At 35.4% G+C, this 24,131-nt stretch overlaps 1 protein-coding gene across 2 annotated transcripts in view; it reads left to right on the forward strand.

The window, feature by feature from the left end:
• Positions 1-24,131, forward strand: part of TRAPPC10 (trafficking protein particle complex subunit 10) — a 130,140-nt gene that overhangs the window by 18,357 nt on the left and 87,652 nt on the right. Inside the window, exons 2-3 of one of the 2 annotated variants that reach the window (XM_007493216.2) lie at positions 10,745-10,838; positions 23,404-23,485. In XM_007493216.2, the coding sequence (XP_007493278.2) occupies positions 23,472-23,485 (14 nt within the window). In that variant the 5' untranslated portion in view covers positions 10,745-10,838; positions 23,404-23,471. The remainder of the gene's footprint in view (positions 1-10,744; positions 10,839-23,403; positions 23,486-24,131) is intronic. The other variant, XM_007493215.3, reaches the window with a different exon arrangement.

Consider the following 24,131-nt stretch of genomic DNA (forward strand, 5'->3'; position numbering starts at 1 on the left):
GCTACAACACCCATTTATGGTAAGAACAACAAAAAATATGGATGGATAGATTTTTCTTAGCACAGAATGTAAAAGCCAGTGTTTGTTATACATTATGCTGAAACCGTAGAACATCCCTAACTTGAAATAGATCAAGGCTGCCTGCTCAGAACATTATTTTGCAACATAGTCCTAGAAAAACAAAAGGCTGGATTTGAGCCCAATTCTTCATTTTTCCTGAGCTCAGCACTGTCTGTCTTGCTTCTAACCCCACAAAAATAATCTGCATCTCTATTTTAATAATGATGGGGAAAAGTGATAATTAAAAAATAATAGTGAAATTTATCAGTTATCTGAGAATTAACACAAAAATATACAGAACTAAAACAATAAGCTATTACATATTTTTTACATAAATGAAGAAATCACCATAAATCATTAGGTTTAGGCCAGCTCTAACTACTAAACCCTGCTTCTTTCAGGGGTAAGGCTCTCTCTCAAATTATAATAAGTATAAGTGATGTGTGTTAGCATGGAATAGTGGATAGTTAGCAGACTTGTGAGTAAGGAAGGTCTGGGTTCAAAGTGAGATTTGCAAATATGAACTCAGCCTCTCAGTTCCCCAAGCATTGATAGAGGGAATGTCTTTAGGAAGTGCTTCTGGATATCTTAGGAACAGTGCTTCTATGAAGCTTAAAGTAGAGTTATTCTCTGGTAGTGCTGTGATAGTCCTCTGGTAGTGAGTGAGTCCATCAATCTCAATTTTTCTCTCCACATTCAGTATTTAAAATCTGGAAGTTTTGCTCTTGTTTTTTCCCCCTGAGATTTACTAAAATACTGCCTTCTGGATTTTTTTTTTCCCGAAAGAATCTTATTCAAGCCATGTTTTCTAAGTTCATTGTTAATGGCTGTAGATAAATCATATGTTCTTCCAATTTTGATGATTTTTATTTTGTCTTCTATTGTGCTATTGGATTTTTGAGTTGCATTTAATTTTTTTTCAGAATGTTCAGTTTTGCTGTCTCCCATCTTTCATTCTAAGCCATACTCCTAAATTTTTCATTAAGAGCTCTCATTTCACTCATCTTTACCTTCACTTTGTTTTTTAGGCTTTGCAATCAGTCTTTGAGGTTCCTGTGGCCATTCCATTTTCCTTTTGGGGACACCAGTTGTAGATATTGAAAAATTGTTCTCATCTGAAAATTTCTCTTGCCATTCTGTTACCTCATATCATTTCTTCAGTATTTCAGGAACTTATATTTGTATGTTCATTTTCCTTCTCTTTTTGATAGTATATGGAGAGTTTCCTTATGAGGACTTAGTTTTCTTCCCCTCTCACCCTCATATAGTTGTTAGAGTTTATTTTGCATATTTCTGACTATTTGGAAATGATGAAAGTGAGTAAGATTTGTGTACAGACTTAAAGCTCTTTTTCAAAGCTCTTTTTATGGAATCTTCTTCTATGTGATTAATTTCAGTTATCTGTTACTATTTTTAAGGTTTTTTTTAATTTGACAGGTTTTTTTTTTTTAGCTATTCCCAATTATTTAGATTTTTTGTTTTGTTGCCATAGTCTGGTATATGAGTTTCTGATACTTTTAACTTTCAGTGACTCTTCTACTGTATGTGTCCAGCATCAACTTGTTAAGTACTTTTTGTTTAGTTACTTTTTATGCTTCTAGATTCCCCCCCCCCCCCATTTGAATTTAACTCCACTAGTTTCTCCTTTATAAATTTGGATGCCATACCATTTGGTGTATATATGTTGAATATTGATATTTCCTCATTGTCTATACTGCCTTTTATCAGGATGTAATTACCTTCCTGCTTTTTACTTTTACTTTGTCAGATATCATGATTGCAACTCTTGCCTTCTTTTTCTAATTTGAAGCCAGATAAATTTTGCTCCAGCCTTTGACCCTCATTCTGTGTGTCTGCCTGCCTCATGTGTTTGTTGTAGGCAACATATGATACATTTTTTGTTTCTAATCCATTCTGCTATTTGCTTTTGTTTTATGGGTGTGTTCATCCCATTCACATTCAGAGTTATGATTGCCACCTTTGTATTCCCCAACATTTTGATATCTTCTCCTAGTCCTGCCCTTTCTTCTTTGCTAGTTCTTTTTAAACCGGTGGTTTGCTTTTAATCAGGCCCCCTAATCCCCACCATTATTTTACTTCCCTTTCTGTCCCCTTCCTTATTGTTTCCTTATAATTATTTTTTTTAGGGTCTATTAAATTCCTTTCCCCCTCTCTTTCCCTCCCTTTTTGTACTCCCTATCCCACCCCACCCCCCTTAGTTTTTTCCTTCTCACATTCCCTGTAGGGTAAGATAGAATTCGATACCCCAAGGGATCTAGATACTCTTCCCTCAGAATTGATTCCACTGAGAATAAAGTTTAATTATTACCTATTAACACCCTCTTCTTCTCTTATGATAGTATTCTTTCCCTCCCCTTCCCATGTGCCTCTTTGTGTGTTATATATTGCCCTATTTATCTTATTCCATCTAGTTTCTCTTGGTGCTATCTTATATTACGCTTGTGACAGAAGGTTTGCACATAAGGGAAAGTGCCAGGCTGAAGAGTTTTGTGGATCTGCACACCTCAATGGGGGAGGGGTCCCAGGAGGTCTGGAATGTTGAGGAGTCAGAAGATTCTGGTTGGGATTTCAGTTGGATAGCTCTCTTAACTTTGAGAAGCCTAGGAGGGAGGTCTGGCCAAGCCTTTCTCCTGGAGATATCCATCTCTTTCCTCTCCTGGTGACTGGACATTCTCTCCATTCCTCCCCCCCCCCTTCCCAAACTGAAGGAAGATCTGAGGAAAGACATTTGAGCCTTTTTCAAAACTGTACCTCACAACTCCTGGTGTCCTGGGTCTGAACTATGGCCAAGGGGCCTAACCCAGGTTTAGTAAACCTGACTACCTTTCAGGGGGCTCAGGCCAAAGCCTGAGTTCCTCCTAAATTCAAGGATTGAGGGAAAAGGGTTAGTTAAAGAAAGGGACCCCCTTTCCCCATTTTCCTTTCCCATTCTTGTTTTCTGCCAGACATTTTCTTTGTATTAGCCTAAGTGAATTAATTTACATTAAAGTGGTTATCCTTTCCCAAATTTGAATCAAGAGTGTGTAGAACAGCTTAAAGGGTGAGGGTCATCTTCCTTAGAAGAAACATTTTAGGCTTTAGTAGTGGAGGGGGACAAGAGCCAATCTGTGAGAGCAGCCATATCTGAGGAGAGAAGGCTGAAGGGGGAACTTCTTCTAACCCCTTCTCCTTTCTCTGAGCCAACCTTAAACATTAGCTGTCTTTCTTAGATCCTGTTTCTTTAATACCCACAAATCTTCTCCATTACATCTGGCACCCCAAGATTTAAAAGAACCCCCATTTTAAGGAAAGCTTTAGAGACCAAGGGCTGTCAGCTTATAGGATCTAGCCATCTTGGATCCTGTTTAGAGAAGCAAAGCTTGTGGGGACAACAACTGTTTCTAATTGTTAGGTCCTGGCAGTTAGAGCCTAGGAAATATTAGACATCTAGAAATCAGATCCATATAATTAAAAGAACTATGGAAAGGGAGAAAGATCTAATGGGAAGCATGTTCCAATTAATACTGTGGTCTGCTGTCGTGGGAGTAATTGCCATTTATTGGGGTTACTGTATTATGGCAGAGATGCTGAGTAATGTTCTGGGGACATTACCCAGTGTGATTATGGGTTGGCACAGATACCAATGAATTACCTAGAAATGATTTACCTCTGGCAAATCATACCCCAATTCTATATTGTGTTCGTGGCAAAGACTTAATACCCTAAAGTACATTAAAGCTGGAGCCAACCTGATTTTCCAGAAAAGAACCGTGAACACTTTAGTAATTGATAATAGATTAGAAGCCTTATTTGAACAGATAATCATTTTAATTGAAATTTGTCAGGAGGATATGATTAAAAAACAAGAAAACAGGGTAAAGGGGAAGGACATGGTGACTGGGGAAGTGACTACAGACAATGTGACTGGGAATACTAAAAAGGACTCTGAGACTGCTAACAGTAATACTGGGACACCATTAGGGGCAACAGTGGGAAATGACATGGCTAATGATATAACAGTACAAAGCAACAAGGCACCGGCTAATGCATCTGCTAACAATGGTTCAAATGCATCAGGAGCTCAAAAAATCATGCCTTTGCATGATATAGCCAAGGCAACCAATAACTACATGAGAAGGTCCATAAGTCATTCACCACCCATGACTTGGATTCCTTGTGCAAACAAATGCCTAAATTCCTAACAGAGCCTCATCTCAAAGATCAAAGAGCTGAAAAGAGCATTTCATCTATAGGAACCAGACTTTGAGGATGTTGAAATTCTTTTGTCTGAACTTTTTACGCCCCAGGAACATAAAAATTTCATTGAACAAACTAGAAAAGATTCCTCACTCATGAGCTGGACATTTTTGAGGATCTTGATTTTTATCAAGGTCAATGACTTATCTTAAAAAATGCTGTGAAGATCTTTTGCAGGGAATGAAACCATTATCTGAAAGACGCAATGCATGGGGGAAATTTGACCAGTTATCCCAAGAAAAAAAAAAGAACATTCCAATTCATTTATTGATTGCCTCATTGACAACATTGAGGGGCTGATGGGCTTTAATCCTGATTCACAAGAATCAGTGGCACATGTGAGGAGACAATTTCTCAAGGGCTGTCATAAGCACTTGAGGGATTTCTTCAGGAACTATTTCCCTAAGTTTGACACCATCTCCCTTAATGAACTCAGGGAAAATGCCACCTATCTACATGATAACGAGGTAGAGCAGGAAAGGGTAAAGGAAGATCTAAAGAAAAGCTCCAGGATACCACTGAAACATCTTAAGGCAGAAAGAAATAGAGGAGGTTAAGAACCTGGCTACAATTAAGACATTTAACAGACAGACCACACAGTATAGACAGACACCCCAAAGTCAACAGCGTTTTCAAAGAGACACCAGGACCTGTTTTTTATGTTCCCGATAGGGACATATAGTGAGAAACCTCCATTACACCCTCCCTCCTTTTTCTTTTCTTTTCTTTTACATATCATCTTAGACCACTTATTACCCCAATATTTACCTATTAATGATTCTTCTAATTACTATAATATTGAATATAATTTTAAAGATTTTACAAATAACATTTTTCATGTATTCATATAGGCAATTTGATCTTATTGAAGCCATTAAAGAAGACAGTTTAAATAAAAACATTTTTTTCTTTCCCCCTCTCTTTGTTATTTACCTTTTCATGTTTCTCTTGATTTTTATGTTTGGATATCAAACTTTCCACTTAGTTCTGGTCTTTTCTTTAGAAATACTTGAAAATCTTCTATTTTGTTGAATGCCTATCCTTTCCGCTAGACGTATATAGTCAGTTTTGATGGGTAGGTGATCCCTGGTTGAAGACCCAATTCTCTTGCCTTTCTGAATATCATATTCCAAGTCTTGTGGTCCTTTAGTGTGGAAGCTGCCAGATGTTGTGTAATCCTTATTGGTGCTCCTTGATATCTGAAGTGTCTCTTTCTGGCTTCTTGTAGAATTTTCTCCTTAACTTGGAAGCTCTGGAATTTGTCAATTACATTCCTGGGGGCTGTCTTTTGAGGATTTAGTGTAGAGGGTATTCTATGAACTCTTTCAATGTCTATTTTGCCCTCTTATTCAAGAATATCAGGGCAGTTTTCTTGGATAATTTCTTGTAGTATGATGTCAAGAATTCTATTTTATTTCTGGTTTTTCAGGTAGATCAATGATTCTCAAATTATCTCTTCTAGACCAGTTTTCATGATCAGTTATCTTTTCAGTGAGCTATTTCATGTTTCCTTCTATTTTGTCAGTCTTTTGACTTTGCTTTATTTTATTTTATTTTTGGTTACAATAATCACTTTATTTCCCTCCCTCCCCTTCACCCACCCTTTCCGCAGCTGACATGCAATTTCATTGGGTATTACATGTGTCCTTGATCAGAACCCATTTCCATGTTGTTGTTTACACTAGGATGTTTATTTAGAGTATACATCCCCAACATTACATTTGATTGTACCGGAGTGTTTTCAGTCTCCGTGTACAGTGTTTTCCTGGTTCTGTTCCTCTCACTCTGCATCAATTCCTGGAGGTCATTCCAGTTCACATGGAATGCCTCCACTTTATTATTCCTTTGAGAACATTAGTATTCCATCATCAACATATACCACAATTTATTCAGCCATTCCCCAATTGAAGGGCATCCCCTCATTTTCCAATATTTTTGCCACCACAGAGAGCGCAGCTATGAATATTCTTGTACAAGTCTTTTTACTTATTGTCTCTTTGGGGTACAAACCCAGCAGTGCTATGGCTGGATCAAAGGGCAGACAGTCTTTTATTACCGTTTGGGCATAGTTCCAAATTGCCCTCCAGAATGGTTGGATCAATTCACAACTCCACCAGCAATGCATTAATATCCCAATTTTGCCATACCCCCTCCAGCATTCATTATTTTCCTTTGCTGTCATGTTAGCCAATCTTCTAGGTGTGAGGTGATACCTCAGAGTCATTTTGATTTGTATTTCTCTGATTATAAGAAATTTAGAATACTTTTTCATGTGCTTATTAATAGTTTTGATTTTTTTTTACTGAAAATTACTTATTCATGTCCCTTGCCCATTTATCAATTGGAGACTGGCTTGATTTTTTTGTACAATTGGTTTAGCTCTTTATAAATTTGAGTAATTAGACCTTTGTCAGAGGTTTTTGTAATGAAAATTGTTTCTTAATTGGTTGCTTCCCTTCTAATTTTGGATGCTTTAGTTTTGCTTGTACAAAACTTTTTTAATTTGATATAATCAAAATTATTGATTTTAAATTTTGTGATTTTTTTTTCCCTAGATCTTGCTTGGTCTTAAAGTCTTTCCTTTCCCAAAGATATGACAAGTATACTATTCTATGTTTGCCTAATTTGCTTATAGTTTCCTTCTTTATATTCAGGTCATTCACCCATTCTGAGTTTATCTTGGTGTAGGGTGTGACATGTTGATCCAAACCTAATCTCTCCCATACTGTCTTCCAATTTTCCCAGCAGTTTTTATCGAATAGTGGGTTTTGTTCCCCAAAACTGGGATCTTTGGGCTTATCATAGACTGTCTTGCTGAGGTCATTTATCCCAAGTCTATTCCACTGATCCTGCTTTCTGTCTCTTAGCCAGTACCAAATTGTTTTGATAACCACTGCTTTATAGTATAGTTTGAGATCTAGGATTGCAAGTCCTTCCTTTGCATTTTTTTTTTCATGATTTCCCTGGAGATCCTTGATCTTTTGTTCTTCCAAATGAACTTTGTTATGGTTTTTTCTAATTCAGTAAAAAAGTTTTTTGATAGTTCAATGGGTATGGCACTAAATAAGTAAATTAATTTGGGTAGGATTGTCATTTTTATTATGTTAGCTCATCCTACCCATGAGCAATCAATGTTTTTCCAATTGTTTAGATCTAATTTTAATTGTGTGAACAGTGTTTTGTCATTGTGTTCATATAGTTGCTTTGTTTGTCTCGGCAGATAGATTCCTAAGTATTTTATATTGTCTAGGGTGATTTTAAATGGAATTTTTCTTTCTAATTCTTGCTGCTGAAATGGATTGGAGATATATAGAAATGCTGATGGCTTATGCATCTACCTAGGGGAAATGACATACACAGGTGAATATATATAAACTCTGCACAGAGTGAACACAGTGTAATTTTAGGAAGAAGTCATTATTGATAGCCTCGGGAGAAATGGGAAAAGTCTTGTTTAGGAGGTGGTATCTAACGTGCTTTGAAAGAAGCTAGGGATTCTGTGAGTTAAAGGTGAGGAGATAAATGATTCCAAATATGGGGAACAGCCTATAAAATGGAGATGGATGAAAGAATACTGTTATGTTGAGAAAAACAAACAGTCCAGTTTGCATAGGATGAAGTATGTTTGAGAGGGGAAAATAGTTGGAGTCAGATAGTCATTGGCTCCAAATGTTAAAGAGAAGTAGTTTATTTTAACTTGGAGGCAATAGGGAGCCCACTGAAACTCCTTGAGAAGAGGAGACACTGGACAATTCTCATATTTGTTTTGTTGCCTCCTTTTAGATATTGGATTTCTGATTTTTTGGAGGTAATCATTTCTTTATATCTTATTTTTATTCTAAATCACTTTGGAAGTTGTGATAGTACAGCCATCCTCTTTATATTGATTCCAACATGTCCTTTTCTTCTAGAGATATCTCCCTTCTATTGGATTTTCATTTGTGCTATCTTATTTCTGCAGTTAGCAATCTTATAGAGTTTTTCCTATAAAAGTTTCCCTCCCTTTTTCTCTTATTCTGATTTTCTCTATTTTTATTTTATTTGATACATTTGTCATTGTTTTGAGATAGTACTGAGGAACTAGGTTTAGTCTTGATACTGTCAAGTATCTACTGTCTTTCCCTAGGCACTACCCTATTTCTTACAACTTTGAGTGTTACCAAAAAATTAAATCCACTTCACATAATGAGAAGTTTCCAGTTGCTTAAAGAGCCAAAATAATGTGACTGTGACTGACAATATTTCAAAAAAGACTTTGAGGATAAATGTATTCTCTCATTAAATGACCACTTGTACAGGACATTTTCAGATAGCCACAAACATTTTCTTAGGATCTATTATATGCAGCACTGGGGATACAAAGAAAGACAAAATGATAGTCTGCCCTTGTGGGAACTTTATTTTCTTTTTTTAAACCCTTATCTTCTGTCTTGGAACCAAGTATTGGTTCCAAGGCAGAAGAGTAGCATGGGCTAGGCAATGGGGGTCAAATGACTTGCCCAGGGTCACACAGCTGGGAAGTGTCTGAGGCCAGATTTGAACCTAGGATCTTCCATCTCTAGGCCTGGCTCTCAATCTACTGAGCTACCCCCCTTTTTGGGGGGGGGGACTGCTTTATTGAATGAAACAATATGCAAACAACTGTGTACAAACAAGCTATATACAAGATAGATAAAAAATAATCAACAGAAGGAAGGTACTAGAATTAAGAGGGTATGAAAAAGGCCTCCTTTAGATGTTGGGATTTTAGCTGGGACTTGAAAAGAATCCAGAAGATAGAGATATGGATAAAGAGTCATGAGGGACATCTAGTGAAAATGCAGAGCAGGAGTTAAGAGATGGTGTCTTGTTTGTATTAAAATCAGGAGGCCAGTGTTCTTGGATTGAAAAGTACTTGGGGAAGGGAGAAATTAGATGTAAGAAGACTAGGAAAGAATCAGGTTATGAAGGGCTTTGAATGCTAGGGGATTTGATTCCAGAGGTGATAGGGAGCCACTTCTGTTGACTAAGTAGAGGGGCAGCTTGCTCATACCTGCACTTTTAAAATATCATTTTGACAGCTATGTGGGAGGATGAACTGGAGTTGGCAGAGACTTTTGACAGGCAGGCCAACCATTTAGCTGGATGTGGGTTCTAGCCCCTACTTTCAGAGAAGTGTTACAAAAGTAAAATGGACAACAGATTAGATATGGAGAGTGAGAGAGTGAAGTCAGTGATCACCTAGATTAGTGATGGTGAACCTTTTAGAGATGGAGTGTTGGACCCTGCCCCCACTCCACTCACCAGATCGAGTGCTGTGCCCATCTCCCCCACGGAGTGCTGGGTGTACCACACTCCCTCCTCTTTTCCCACACAAGGGAGGTAGAAACTTCTCCCATTGGGCTGCTGGGGGGAAGTGTGGGTGAAGTGAGGAATGACCTCAGAGAGTGTAAAGAGGGAGAGGAGAATGGCCTGAGTGCTCCTCTCCCCTCCACCTCTGCCGCCTGTGAGCTGCCCACTTTACCCCCTGTGCGCTCCTATTGGACACTGGGCCTGGATGTTAATTGGGGAAAGAATAGATGGGATTTTTACTGAAACTTTAAAAAACTTGTTGGAGGGGCAGCTAGATAATTTAGTGGATTGAAAGCCAGGCCTAGGTCCTAGGTCCAGATCTGGCCTCAGGCACTTCTTAGCTGTGTGACCCTGGGCAAGTCACTTAACCTCCATTGCCTAGCACTTGCTTTTCTGCTTTGGAACCAATACACAGTATTAATTCTAAGATGGAAGGAAAGAGTTGTTTGTTTTTTAAAAATTCTGTAGGGTTGTGATTTTATTTTTTAATGATAATAATAAGAATTCTGCAATTTTTTTTTTAACATATCCAGGGTCTGAAGGAAGGATTTATAGGATCCTAGATTTAGAATTAGAAGACATCTCAGAGGTCATTTCAGAGAGGAGAAAGCTGAGATTTGTTTTTTAAGAGACATGCCTGAAGCCACATAGGTAGTATATGGCAGAGCCAGGATCTGAACTTGAGTCCTTTAATTCCAAATCTAGTTCTCTGTACTTTTCTGTGTCAGGTTCATAGGCAGGAGAAGAGTGTAAATGAAAAAGATTAAAGTTTTCTTACAATTGCCAGATTCAAGATGTAGTGTATAGTAGAACACTAGTTAAGCAGATTGGGAAAAGCTGGTGGAAATTCTTTAGATCGTTAGTCAGGATTTTTCATTTGTTCAGAGGCCAGTAACATCACTGGAATTGTCCCAATGGTGCATAATAACTGGTTACAATATATAGAATAGAGAGTAATAATTATTCATATGCTTTTGATTATAAAGCACTTCACATATATTGATTTCATTCTTCAGCATTTTAAGGTTTATGAAGCACTCTCCTCACACAGCTCTACGAGAACACAAGTGTAAATATTTTTATCTCCATTTTACAGATGAGGAAACTTAAGGCTCAAAGAGGTTGAGAGACTTGAACAGGAACTTCTCATGCCAAGTCCAGTGTTCTTTCTGTTAGATCACCTTGATAAGGTACAAAGTAGCCTATAATTTAAAAAAGAGGGTTTGGGGAAAAGAGGAGTTGAAAATTAGAATGGTGTATTGGAAGAAGTAGTAACTCATAAACCGATTGTTGTTATTTAGTGATTTTAATTGTGCCTGACTTTTGGTGACCCCCATTTTGAGTTTTTTTAGCAAAGAGATTGGAGTGGTTTGCCAATTTCCTTCTCTAGTTCATTTTACAAGTGAGGAAGCTGAGGCAAATGGAGTTAAGTGACTTGCAGAGGATCATCACATAGCTAGTAAGTGTGGTGACTGAGGCCAGATTTGAATTCAGCGAGCTGAGTCTTCTTGATTTCAGGTCTTGCACTCCATTCACTGTGCCACCTAACTGCCCCTCATAAACTGATAGCGATAATGAAAGAGACAGAAGACAAATGGACACATTGGGTAGGCACTCTAAGATAGTTCTACTGTAGCACCCAGTAGAGTAGGCCCCAGTAAAATCGCAGCCATAGTATAGAAGTAGTCAGACATGTAGATTCCCCCCGCACCCCAGCATGAGAACTTAATCCAATTCCTGCCAAAATACTAGATGTTCTCCAAGAAATCAGTGGCGCAAGAATTCTATGAGAAACTCTTTTAGATGGTTACATGTTGACATATTGAATTATTATCCCACAGAAAACTCTAAGCTTTAGTGAGATAAATTAAGTCATTGTACTAAAAGATTGTAAATCATTACGAACCATTTTCTATGTAAAAAGATTACTTAATGGGGTAGCTGGGTGGCCCAGTGGATTGAGAGCCAGACCTAGAGATGGGAGGTCCTGGGTTCAAATCTGACCTCAGATGCTTCCCAGCTGTGTGACCTTGGGCAAGTCACTTGACCCCCATTGCCTAGCCCTTACCACTCTTCTGCAAGACAGAAGGTAAGGGTTAAAAAAAAAAAAAAGATTACCTAATCCTTTTATCTTATGTAACATTGCTCTATATAATACTAGCTGTGATGAAATAAACTTTGCCTCTGATTGAACAGCTTCAGTGGCCCTCCTGACATGTGTCATTCTCCTCAACCCTCCAGGACTCCTGAATGTTTGTCAGTCACCTGACATATAACAATTATGCTCTTTCTATTGTCTCCCTTTCTTAAATGGGAAACTTGATGAGATTCAAACTTTAAAGAAAAGATGAACACTTAAGTGGTTCTTCATAGTGACAATTATGTCATACATGATAAGCTAGGTGGGGTGCTTGCTTCTTCATTTCTAGTGCTTTGGCATTTATGAAATGCTTTAAAATAAATCCTTTATTATTTCAGTATACTTATTTGTCACTTTATTTTGTGCCAGGCATTACTGACTTGCATTTACAATTCATTTTAGTATTTAGTTACAAGAATAGCTTTTAATTTTGAAATATTTATGAGAATTCAATTTTTGTCATAATTGATGGACTATATACAGTGTGACAAAAACCTTTGGCATATCAATAATCAGAATTCAATGAATTTGTCTATATTCACTCCCTGTTTTGTTCAGAGAACTGCCAAGAATTTTTTTTTTACTTCTATAAGATATTTGCTTTATAATGCACCTTTTACTTTTTAAACTTAGGCTTATTTTATTACTATTTGACAGTGAGTAATAACTCACATTTATATATACACTTACGTATAGTCTTATAGCACCATGCATATATTAGCTCATCGGATATATGTAAAATGCTTTGCTGATTTTAAGTACTGTTAATAATAATGATGATGATAATAAACAACATTTATATAATGCTTACTGTGTACCAGGCACTATACTGAGACAACTCTCTGAGCTAGGTGCTATTTTTTGGATGAAGAAATTGGGGAAAACAGAAGTTAAATACCTTGCCCAGGATCACACCTCTAATATGTGTCTGATTCTGGATTTGAACTTAGGTTTTCCTGAGATGGTGCAGTGGGTAGAATACTAGTCTTGAAATCAGGAAGATTTATCTTATGAGTCTGGCCTCAGATTCTTATTAGCTGTGTGATCCTGGCGAAGTCACTTAACTGTGTTTGCTTTGGTTCCTCAGCTATAAAATGAGCTAGAGAAAGAAATGGCAAACAACTCTATTATCTTTGCCAAGGAACCCCAAAATTGAGGCATGAACAGTTAGATACAACTGAAGTGACTGAAAAACAACTTCCTAACTTGAGGCATGATGCTTTTACTGTGCCACATAGTTGCACTCTTTAAACTAGTATTTTTGAGATATAATCTTCTTTGCTACAGAAATAATTTTACAGCATGAGAAGTTTTTGTAGTCCCCCCTTTTCATGTTGATATAAATTACTAATGACTTTGTAAATAACATTCCCTTTAGTCTTTAAGTAGATTAAAAAAAACAGATTTCTTATTGACTATAAATCATTGATAGATCTTTTTTTCAGTTTACTTAAGGTTACAGTGTTTAAAAGGATCCAAAAAAATGACCAAAGCATTCATTACCAAATGGCTTATTTATTTTCTCTCACTTCCCCTAGCACTCAATAGAAAGAGAAACACTAGTGTTCTGTTGCCTAAATTAAATGGAATATAAATTGACCTTTGTTAAAAATAAAAATTCCTCACTTCTAGGTAGCTTATTACTTTTTGTTTGTATATCTTGTTTTTTAACCCATAGCTCATATGTATGTATATTATGTGTATATACACATATAAGCATATATGTATATAATAAGAATATACGTATAAGAAGAATTATGCATTCTTAGAAGAATAGCAAGGACCAGACAAACAAAATTAAAAGACTTGTCGCAGGTCACAAAATCAATATTTAGAGGGCACCTTAAAAGGACAGGAGTCAAAGCAGGATGAATTGGGGAGAGAGAGAGGAGGGGGGGGAGAAATGAGGTCCGGAAGTCCATAGAACTAGGCCCTTTCAAGGCTCCATGTCAGCACTGAAGATTTAGCCCATGTGCAAAATTGTGCAAGCATGAAGGGTAGACAGAATTGGTAAGCAGCTTTCAGGTTTCCCAGGACACAGGCAAAATAAGTCTGGGGAAATGAACAAACAATGACAAAAACCCCCCCACAAACTATAGACCCTCACATTTCTACGGGGAAAAAAAAAAACAAAAAAAAGAGGCAACAGAAATGATTGTGAGATAAAAACAAACACATGAAGAACTTCAACAACAACAATAACACAAAAAGGAAATTGGTTGCAAGCTCTGGAAAAACTCAAAAAGGCATTTAAAAATCAAATATGACAGGTTGAAGAAAAAATGGGAAGAAGAAAGAAATGCAAAAATTGATCACCTGGGAAAAGAGGCACAAAAATTCAATGAAGAAAAAAAGTGTCTTGAAAAATAGAATGGACCAAATGGAAAAGGAGGATCAAAAGGTCATGGAAGAAATACAGTCTTTAAAAATTAGAATTGGGCAAATAGAAGCTGATAATTTCATGAAACATCAAGAAACAATAAATCAAAAGACTGAAAAAGTAGAATAGGAAACATTTCATTGTGAAAACAACTGCCCTGGAGAATAGATCCAGGAGAGACAATTTAAGAATTATTGGGCTACCTGAAGGTCATGACCAAAAAAAAAATCCTAGACATCATATTATAATTAATTATCCAAAAATATCTGCCCTGATAATCCTGAACAAGAGAGTAAAATAGAGATTGTGAAAGAACCCACAGATTATTTCATGCAAGAAATCCCCAAATGTCAACTACTTGGAAGTTATAGCCAAGTTCAAGAGCTCCCAGGTCAAGGAGAAAATACTGCAAGAAGCAATAAAGAAACAATTCAGATGTCATGGAGCTCCAGTCAGGATTACACAAGATCTGGCAGTTTCCACAATGAAGGCATGGAAGGCTTGGAATATGATATTCTGAAAGGCAAGGGAACTGGTTTTGCAAATGATAATCATCTACCCATCAACACTGACTATATTCTTTTAGGAGAAAGTATGGTCATTTAATAAAATACAAGATTTCCAAGCATTCTTGAAGAAAAGACCAGACTTAAATAAGAAATTTGATATACAAATACAAAATTCAACGAGAAGCATTAAAAGGTAAATAAGAATGAGAAAAATACAAGGGCTTCAATAAAGTCAAATTGTATATGGAAAGATGATATCTGTAACTCTTAAAAATTGTTATGATTTTAAGCTCTTTAGGATGATATTTTTTTTTAAAAAAATTAAGAGTGGAAAAAGACTAAGAGAAACACTAAGAGAAATAGGAAGAGAGGAGTTAAAGTTGGGTAAATTATATCACATAAAGAGATGTGGGAGGAAGGAAGGAGGGCAGTGATGGGTAATACTTTAATCTTACTCCCATTGGAATTGGCTTAGAGAGGGAAGAACATCCAGTTCATTGGGGTATATAGAATCCTATCATACCCTATAGAGATATAGAAGGGGAATAAGAAAGGGAGTGGCAGGGAGGGGAGGAATATAAGGGAGGCAGAAGTTGGCAAGTAGTGATTAAAAGAACCTATAAAGAATTAGGAAGGGAACAAGAACAGTGATGGTAGGAAGGATTAATATAAATAAAGAGGAATCAAAACACTAGAGTGGACGGAAAGTGAAAGGAGAAAAGGCAGAATTAAAAGAGGAAATCAAGATGGAGGAAAATATTCAGATGATGAGCAAAACTGTGCATGTAAATGGGATGAACTAACTCATAAAAGTGGATAGCAGAGTGGATTAAAAACCAGAATCCTACCATATGCTGTTTACAAGAAACACATTTGAGGCAAGTAGACACACATAGAGTAAAGATAAGAGGCAAGAGTATAGTCTGTTGGGCGTCAACTGAGACAAAGAAGGCAGGAACAGCAATCATCTCAAAATAAACTAAAGCAAAAATAGATCTGATTAAAAGAGATAAGGAAGGCAATTACATCTTGATAAAAGGCAGTATGGACAATGAAGAGTTATCAGTTTTTAACATATATGGGCCAAATGGTATAGCATCCAGATTTTTAAAGAAGAAACTAAAGGAGCTTAAGGAGGAAATAGGTAGTAAAACTATACTAATGGAGGAAATAGATAGTAGAACTATACTATTATACTAGAAGGACCTCAGCCTTCCCCTACCAAAACCAACTAGATAAATCTAACCAAAAAATAAATAAGAAAATAAGGGAAGTGAATGAAATTTTAAAAAAGTTAAGAGTTAATAGTTTTCTGGAGAAAATTGAATTGGAATAAAAAGGAATAAAGCTTCTTTTCAGTAGCACATGGTACATATACAAAGATTTGCCATATACTAGGGCATAGAAACATCACAACTAAATTCAGAAAAGGAAAATAATAAATGTATCTTCACTTCATAGTGCAACAAAAATTATAATCAATAACAGTTCATGGAGAGACAAATTAAAATTTAATTGGAAACTAAATATTTCTTTAAAACTGGTGGGTCAAAGATAAAACCATAGGGGAAAAAAAGCACTCATTTCTTTGAAGAGAGTGACAGCATATCAACATTTATGGGACACAGCCAAAGCAGTATTCATTATATCAACAAAATTAAAAAAGGTCAATGAATTGGGCATGCAACTAAGAAACTGGAGAAAGAACACATTATAAATTCCCAGTTAATGACTAAATTGGACATCCAAAAAATCAAAGGAAAAATCAACAAAATTGAAAGTAAAAGAACTATTAAACTAATAAATAAGACAAAAATCTGGTTATATTAAAAACAAACAAAGTATTGGTTAATTTGATTTACAAAGTCTAATTATCAGTATCAAAAATGAAAAGGTGATTTCACTCTAATGAAGAGGAAATTAAGGCAATTATTAGATCCTATTTCACCCTATTATGTGGCAATAAATCTGACAATCTAGGTGAAATGGATGAATTTTTACAAAAATATAAATTACAAAGGTATATAGTTTCTGTTTAGGTTATAAACCTTTAGCCTTTTTCATTCCTTCATCCTGATTTGTGCTTTCTGATAGACTTTTCAAAATTCTCACCTATTTGGACTTTTGCATTAAAAAATAGTGTCAAATTTTACGTTCATTTAATTTGGAAAGCCTAGACTTATTTTTAGAATATTTCTACCTCTTTATCTTCTGTCAATGATGTTGGTGTATAAGGTTCAATTATTTTCATGGTAGTCTTCTTTCAAATACCAATTTGTTAAGTACTATAATATAAAATCACTAACTATCCCATGATAGTTTCTTATTCCCTTTGGGTGTAAAATAAATGTCTTTATTTGACCCATGATTCTCTCATGAGATATTATGATGATGAGGAGTGTTCATGAGTCATTGAAAGATGTAATTTACCTCTTTCTCTTTTTAATTTTTTTAAATAGTAAGAATGTCAAGATTGGTCTTGACATTCTTGCTATTTAAAAAATGCAAAAATAACAGTCTTGTGCAAGTCATTTTCTAATTCTTCAGTGACAGTGGTGGAATGATTGGAAGGAGGGGAGGGATCACATGTTTTTTAGATAATCTATAAACTTTAACTTGACAGTTGGTTCTAAAGGCAATGGCCTTTCCCAACATTCAATAAGATATTGCCTTTAGAACCAACTGTCAAGTAAAATTTATAGAAGATGACTACATGAGATTGTCATTTTTGCATTTTATTTATTTCATGGGTTGCCATGACCAAAGAATTCATTACCAAATAGCTAGCCTACTAGTGATATGAAAATGGACTTAATCTATTCCTGGGATCATATTTGAACCTTTCCAACTATTTTTCCTTCTTAAACAATTATTTTCTATTGAAGATTTGCCTTCTCCTCCTTCAATTTCCCTCCCCTCCCCAAATTGAGAAGGGATGGGGGGCTGTTACATGTATAATCAAGAAAAACAAATTATACATTGGCTATGTCCAAAAAAATATGGCTCAGTCTATACCCTGAGTCTGTCACCTCACCATATCAAGAGGTAGGCAGGAGCAGCTGGTGGTTCATCATACTGAAGAAAAGCTAAAAAGAAAACTCCTATCTCACTCTGATCTTTCTATAGCTTTATTGAAAACCAAAAAGCAACCAGAGTTTCCCCCAGCTGAAATTAGCTCACCACTTTCACTTCTACTAACTTCATTCACCACTCTCATTCATAAAAGTGAAGCCCCTTGGCAAGGGATTGGTCCTTATATAGACCAATTCTGAGCCAGGAAGTAAGGGGGGGCGTGATTTTCCCCTAGCACAGCATTGGTCCATTCAAGACCAATCCCACACCAGGAAGCAGGCAGCACCCCTGAGGCAGGCTGGACAATGCAGTACCTCCCAGCCACAACATTTTGAAACTCACAGTAGAGAGAGCAAGCCCCAGAGTGTTGAGAACCTAGGTTCAGATCTGGCCCCAGATACTTTCTAGCTGTATGACCCTGGACAAACCAGTTAACTCCAGTTTCCTAGCCCTTACCTCTCTTCTGCCTGGGAACCTATACTTTATATTAATTAAAAGACAGAAAGTAAGGGTTTAAAAAAAAAAGGAGATAGGCAGTGTGTGTCACCATGGGCACTTTGGAATTATGGTTGGTCATTGTATTTATCAGAATTCTACATATTTCAATTTTTTTTTGTCTTTGTGATATTATTGTTACTATAGTATTGTTCTTGTTCTGCTCATCTCACTTGGGATCATTTCATATGTGTCTTCCCAGATTTCTTGGAAACTGGCTCTTTTGTCATTATTATAGCCTAATAGTATTCCATCATGTTGATTTATCATAACTTTTTAAGCCATTGAACCACCTCAGTTTCCAAATCTATAACACAAAGAATTGCTATATATAGTATTTTTGTACAGAAAGTTCCTCCTCCTCTTTTCTTTAATCTTTTTGGAGGTATAGATCTTGTACATGTGTCACTAGGCTAAAGGGTATTCAAAGTTTAAATAGCTTTTTGGCATAGTTATAGATTGCTTTTCACAGTGGCTGGATCACTTCTGTACCTCCACCAACAGAATAGTAATGTGCCTATTTTCCCACAATTTGTCCAGCATTAGTCATTGTCCCTTTTCATCAACTTTGCTCATGTCATGGGTGTGAAGTAGTATCTTAGTTGCTTTAATTTGTTTTTCTCTCAGATTAGAACTTTTTTTTTTGAAGTCCTGTCAGATTGATGGTATTATTAGGGAATAATGGAATTTTTTGCAAGTGATATTCTGTAAAGGACAGCATATTTACTATCTCACAGTTGACTAAAAGATAAAAACTTATATAACTTATTTAAGGCATAAGATCCCCTACCTCTCATCCTGCTATTCAGCTCATTTTGTAAATTCTTGTCCCAGTTTCGAAGGCCATAAAACACTATATTATTTCCTCATAAGTTTAATAGACATTCAGTCTTTCTCCATTAATCTTTTTACTTTGACCCCACTCTAGTTTATTAATTAAAGAGAGGAGCTTTTCCTAAACTTTTATTTACCTTTGTATGTCAAAATCTCTCAAGCTTAAATATTAGAATAACCAGCAATTCAGTTTATTAATATTATAATAAGCAATACAAAGACACATCTAAATATTTCAGTGATGTATTGAGGTTAGTTCACTGACAAGATAACCTCTAGCAGCATGACAATTAAATCCTTTTCTCAGTAATTCTTTTTTGCAAGATAACAATTAACTCACTCTATCAGGAAAAAAATTCTCATAGGCAGGCAAAAGTCATTTATTAAGTACTATGTGGTAGGCACTGTGTCAAGTATTGGGGATTCAAACTCCCATGTAGGAATATGGTGGTGAAGTTTAGAAAAGTCAAAAGTTCACCCTAGATAGGAATGAGGCACAGCCATTTAAGGCCTATCCCCAAAAAGGGGATGTAGGTCTCAGGTGGAACTCACATTGGGAGAACATTGGCATTCATTACAGATGTTCCAGGGTGAGAAGGCAACTGAGGCATGGAGAATTCTGGAGGGTCAGATGCACAGCCAGGAGGGGAATGTCTTAGACCCTTCTGTACTTAAAAGCAGTTCCCCCTCAGGAAGGATGCTCCTTAGTTTTTAATCTACTTCATAGTCTCTTTTAGGGAAAGTGGTTTTCTTATTTATCTCTGTGTTTTAACAGTCTCTCCAGCAATGACACTTAACATCCTTTCCAGAAAGACAGTTGAATGCTAACTCTTTTCAGACTTAAAGTTTAATTTATTGGGATTATATTCCCTCTTTAAAAAGGAGTAAATAGTACGAATATATTATAAAGAACACAGTTGACTCCAGAGATGTGAGATAACATCTCCCCATTTCTTTGCAGAAGTAGGACTTCACAGATGTGAAACATTTAATTTAACAGATTTTTCCTATGTATTTGTTGGTTTTGCAGAATGTTTTCATCATAAATTTTTTTTAAAGTTCTTTGCTTCAGGCATGACTCTTAGAGGAGAAAAGGGTAGAGAAACAGGAAATATAAGTGACTGAAAAAATGAGATATCAACATAGTCTATTTAAAAATATAGTGACAGTATTCCATAAGCTTTGTGGGAAGGAGCTATTGAAGCAGGTGTTACAGTTTATTTTAAAGTTAAATTCATTGCTATCTTTTATTTTAACATTGCATATATTTTTATTGTCCCTCCTTAACTCTGAACAATTAAAAACAAAGCGTTAAATACTTTGCCATTTAATTTACAGATATACCTTTGTATTCTCAATTTATACTTGAATCATTGCAGTTCACTTACACTAAACATAAATTTAAATGTTAAACTGATTGCCATTTAGGACCTTTGCTACTTTAGTTTTACAAGCCTCAGATCTTTTTTAAAATAAAGCAGTTTTACTGGTTGATCTTCAAATTTCTTTTGGGAACTATAGTTAAAATTGGTTTTGATCAAGTTAATATTTGGATTATAATTTTAGGTCTGAAAAAGACAATAGAGGTAACTTTACCCCAACGACTCATTCAATAGACATGGAATCTGAAATCCAAAGTCAAATGTAGTAAGTGGAAAAGCTAAAATTTGATTTTGGTTCCTTTGACTATTTTTACTGTACTGGATTTAAAAACAATTTATCTTTAGTCTTAGAATTCTATTTAATTTTTTTAAACTATTGAGTTACATGCTTTTATTCTGAACTTAAGTGCCAAATAAAGTAAGCATATCCAAATATATAGTAGAACAAAAATAAAAAAGATAATACATAAAAATATGAATATTATGGCTTGCTTTTCTTTTTAAGTATGGGAATCATGTAATAGTGGCAGAGGTAGAATTTGAACCTAGAAACCTGGATCATTTGACTCCAAATCCAGTTGTTTTTCCACTGTATATGATTTGTTATGAATTGGACATTTCAGGCCAGTGCCAGTTGGGTTGATTCTTTTATTCGTAGGTTTTATACTGGCAATTCTAATAGCTTTCACCATATCATGGAAAACTGAGGGGGGGGGATTTCCTTAATAGCTCATATAACTCACTAAATTAAGTGCCCCGCCCCCTTTTTTTTTTCCTTTTAAGTAATCTATTAGTAGCAACTTTTTTTTCAATGAAGGACTGTGGTTCTATACCCAGATTAGGGCTGATGTCTTAAAACCTAAATTTTTCTGAACATTTTTTTTTTGCATGTAAGAGTTAGATCCTTTATTGTGGGCCATAGTGTAACACTTGTATTTTTTTATTATTATAAAAATATTTTATTTTTCTAATCATATGTAATAACAAATTTGCATATAATTTTTCCCAATTATGATCCCAATTATCTCCCTTTTCTCTCTTCCCAGAGCTGGAAAACAATTCAGTCCCAGTTTTACATGTATTATCATGCAAAACATATTTCCATTTTTTGTTTATATTTGTAAGAGAATAATTATATGAAACCAAAATAAAAATCCAAATAAACTAAAATGAAAAAATTATATGCTTTGATATGCATTCCAATTCCAAAATTTCTTTCTTTGGAGGTGGATAGCATTCTTTGTTAGAAGTCCTTCAGAATTGTCCTGTGTCATTGTATTGATGAGAGTAGCTAAGTCTATCATGGTTGATCATTCCAAAATATTGCTGTTACTGTGTATGTTTTGGTTATGCTTATTTCACTTTGCATCAGTTCATGTAAGTCTTTCCAGCTCTTCCTGAAATCATCTTGTTCATCATTTCTTACAGCACAATAATATTCCATCACCATCATCTACCACAGTTTATTCAGCCATTCCCCAATTGATGGACATCCCCATAATTACCAATTCTTTGCCACCACAAAAAGAATTGCTATAAATATTTTTGTACAAGTAGGTCCTTTCTCTTTTTTTTGATCTCCTTGGGATACAGACCTAGTAGTGGTATCATTGTATCAAAGAGTATGCATTGTTTTATAGCCCTTTGAGAGTAGTTCTAAATTGCCCTCCAGAATGCTTGGATCAGTTCACAACTCCATCAGCAATGCCTTAGTGTCCCAATTTTGCCACATCTCTTCCAACATTTGTCACTTTACTTTCATATTAGCCAATTTGAGAGGTAGTAGGAGGTGGTACCTCACAGTTGTTTTAATTTGCATTTTTCTAATCAAGAGTGATTTAAAACCTTTTTTCATATGATTATGGATAGCTTTGATTTCTTCACATGAAAACTGCTTATTTATGTCCTTGGACCATTTGTCAATTGAGGAATGGCTTGTATTCTTATAAATTTGACCTAGTTCTCTGTTTGAGAAATGGAGACCTTTATCAGAGAAATTTGTTATAAAATCTTTCCCCAGTTTGTTGTTTTCTTTCTAATCCTGGTTACATTGGTTTTATTCGTACAAACTTTTGTAAATTTAGTCAAAATTATTCAGGAAATGTTCTCTATCTTTTGTTTGGTCATAAATTCTCCCTTCTCCATAGATCTGATATTCTCTTCCCCTAATTTACTTATAGTATCACCCTGTATATTTTGTACCCATTTTAACCTAGTTTCCACCATTTTCTCTTCCATTTTCCTAGCAGTTTTTGTTATATAGTGAGTTCTTAGCCCAAAGGCTGGGGTCTTCAGGTTTATCAGACATTAGCTTACCAAGGTCATTTACCACTAGCCTATTCTATTGATCCACCCTTCAATTTCTTAGCCTGTACCAAATTGTTTTGATGATTACTGGTGTATAGTACTCTGAACATTTTTAACCATACACTAGAGCAATTTTGCAACATTCTTCCTTATATGCAGTTTGTTTGCTCTGTACTTGCTGAATTGCTTTAACTAACTAATACCTCTCTACCTAATGATGACAATTTTATAGTTACAATATTGGGTGAGGAAGAACTGACTTTAAGACCTTTTTAATAGTCTTCTTAAAGTTAGAAATATAGATTTGAAGTTGTTACTCTACATTTGGTGAAACCACCATTTCTGTTAGAACATTAGCCTTTTAGGCTGTATTTTCTCAGTATAAAACTTTAGACAATAAGAAACTTACAACTTTATTTAAGTCAGTTGTCAAAACAAACAATAAGATTTAAATATTGGTGATTTAAAGGCATATTTATCTAACTAGTCCTAAGCAAATTCAGGTTATATTTTTATGATAACAGTTTTATTGACTCTTACAATGTTTTAAAAAGAGTTGGTTCAGTAACCTAGAATAACCAATATTTTCGGTATATCTTGGCATGACATAACTGAATTTCTCTGTTACCTTTGTAGGTGCTGGAGACCAGAATTTATTTGCATCTGTCTATCCAACACTATCCCAACAGCTTCCACGAGAACCTATGGAATGGAGAAGGTATTTTTATGCCCCCTTTGAAGGAATTAGAGGGTACATGAAGGAGACAGTTCTTTTTTTTTTTTGTTAGTTCTTAATGTAATATGAAAGTAAACACAGGTTTCCAAAATCTGTTATAATGAGCAAGCTAACTCAAATTATTAAGCACTTAATTGCCTTTTTGTTTTTAAATGTCTTGCTTAAATTGATGGGTCAATAGAGAAAGTGTTACTTGAGGATAGTATGATAGAAATAGAAACTGAAGTATACACTTAATGGTCAATAAGTATGTTATAAAAGTCAGTCAATCAATAAGCATTTATAAGCATTTGCTTTGTACAAGAAAAAAACAAAACTAAAAGCAGTTCTTGCCCTCTGAGAGATTGTTATCAGAGGCATTTATGAAGACCCTTGCTGAAAACTAAAGATGCGTAATATGGTTTACTTTATTTTTGTTTTTATAGTGTAAAAAATATATTGTTTTATTGATCTCCTTTGTTTTTACATTAAAAAAGCATTTATTAAACATTTAGTATGGGTCAGGCCCCGTGCTAATTGTTGGAGATGCAAAATGTAAGAGAATACTTTCAAGGAGATAACTTTCTTTTTTTTCCTTTCATTTATTTACTTAGATCCATCCATTTATTCTTTTGTACTCAATAAATGT

This window comes from Monodelphis domestica, chromosome 4 (genome assembly GCF_027887165.1).
Source record: "Monodelphis domestica isolate mMonDom1 chromosome 4, mMonDom1.pri, whole genome shotgun sequence".
NCBI classification, from domain to species: domain Eukaryota; kingdom Metazoa; phylum Chordata; class Mammalia; order Didelphimorphia; family Didelphidae; genus Monodelphis; species Monodelphis domestica.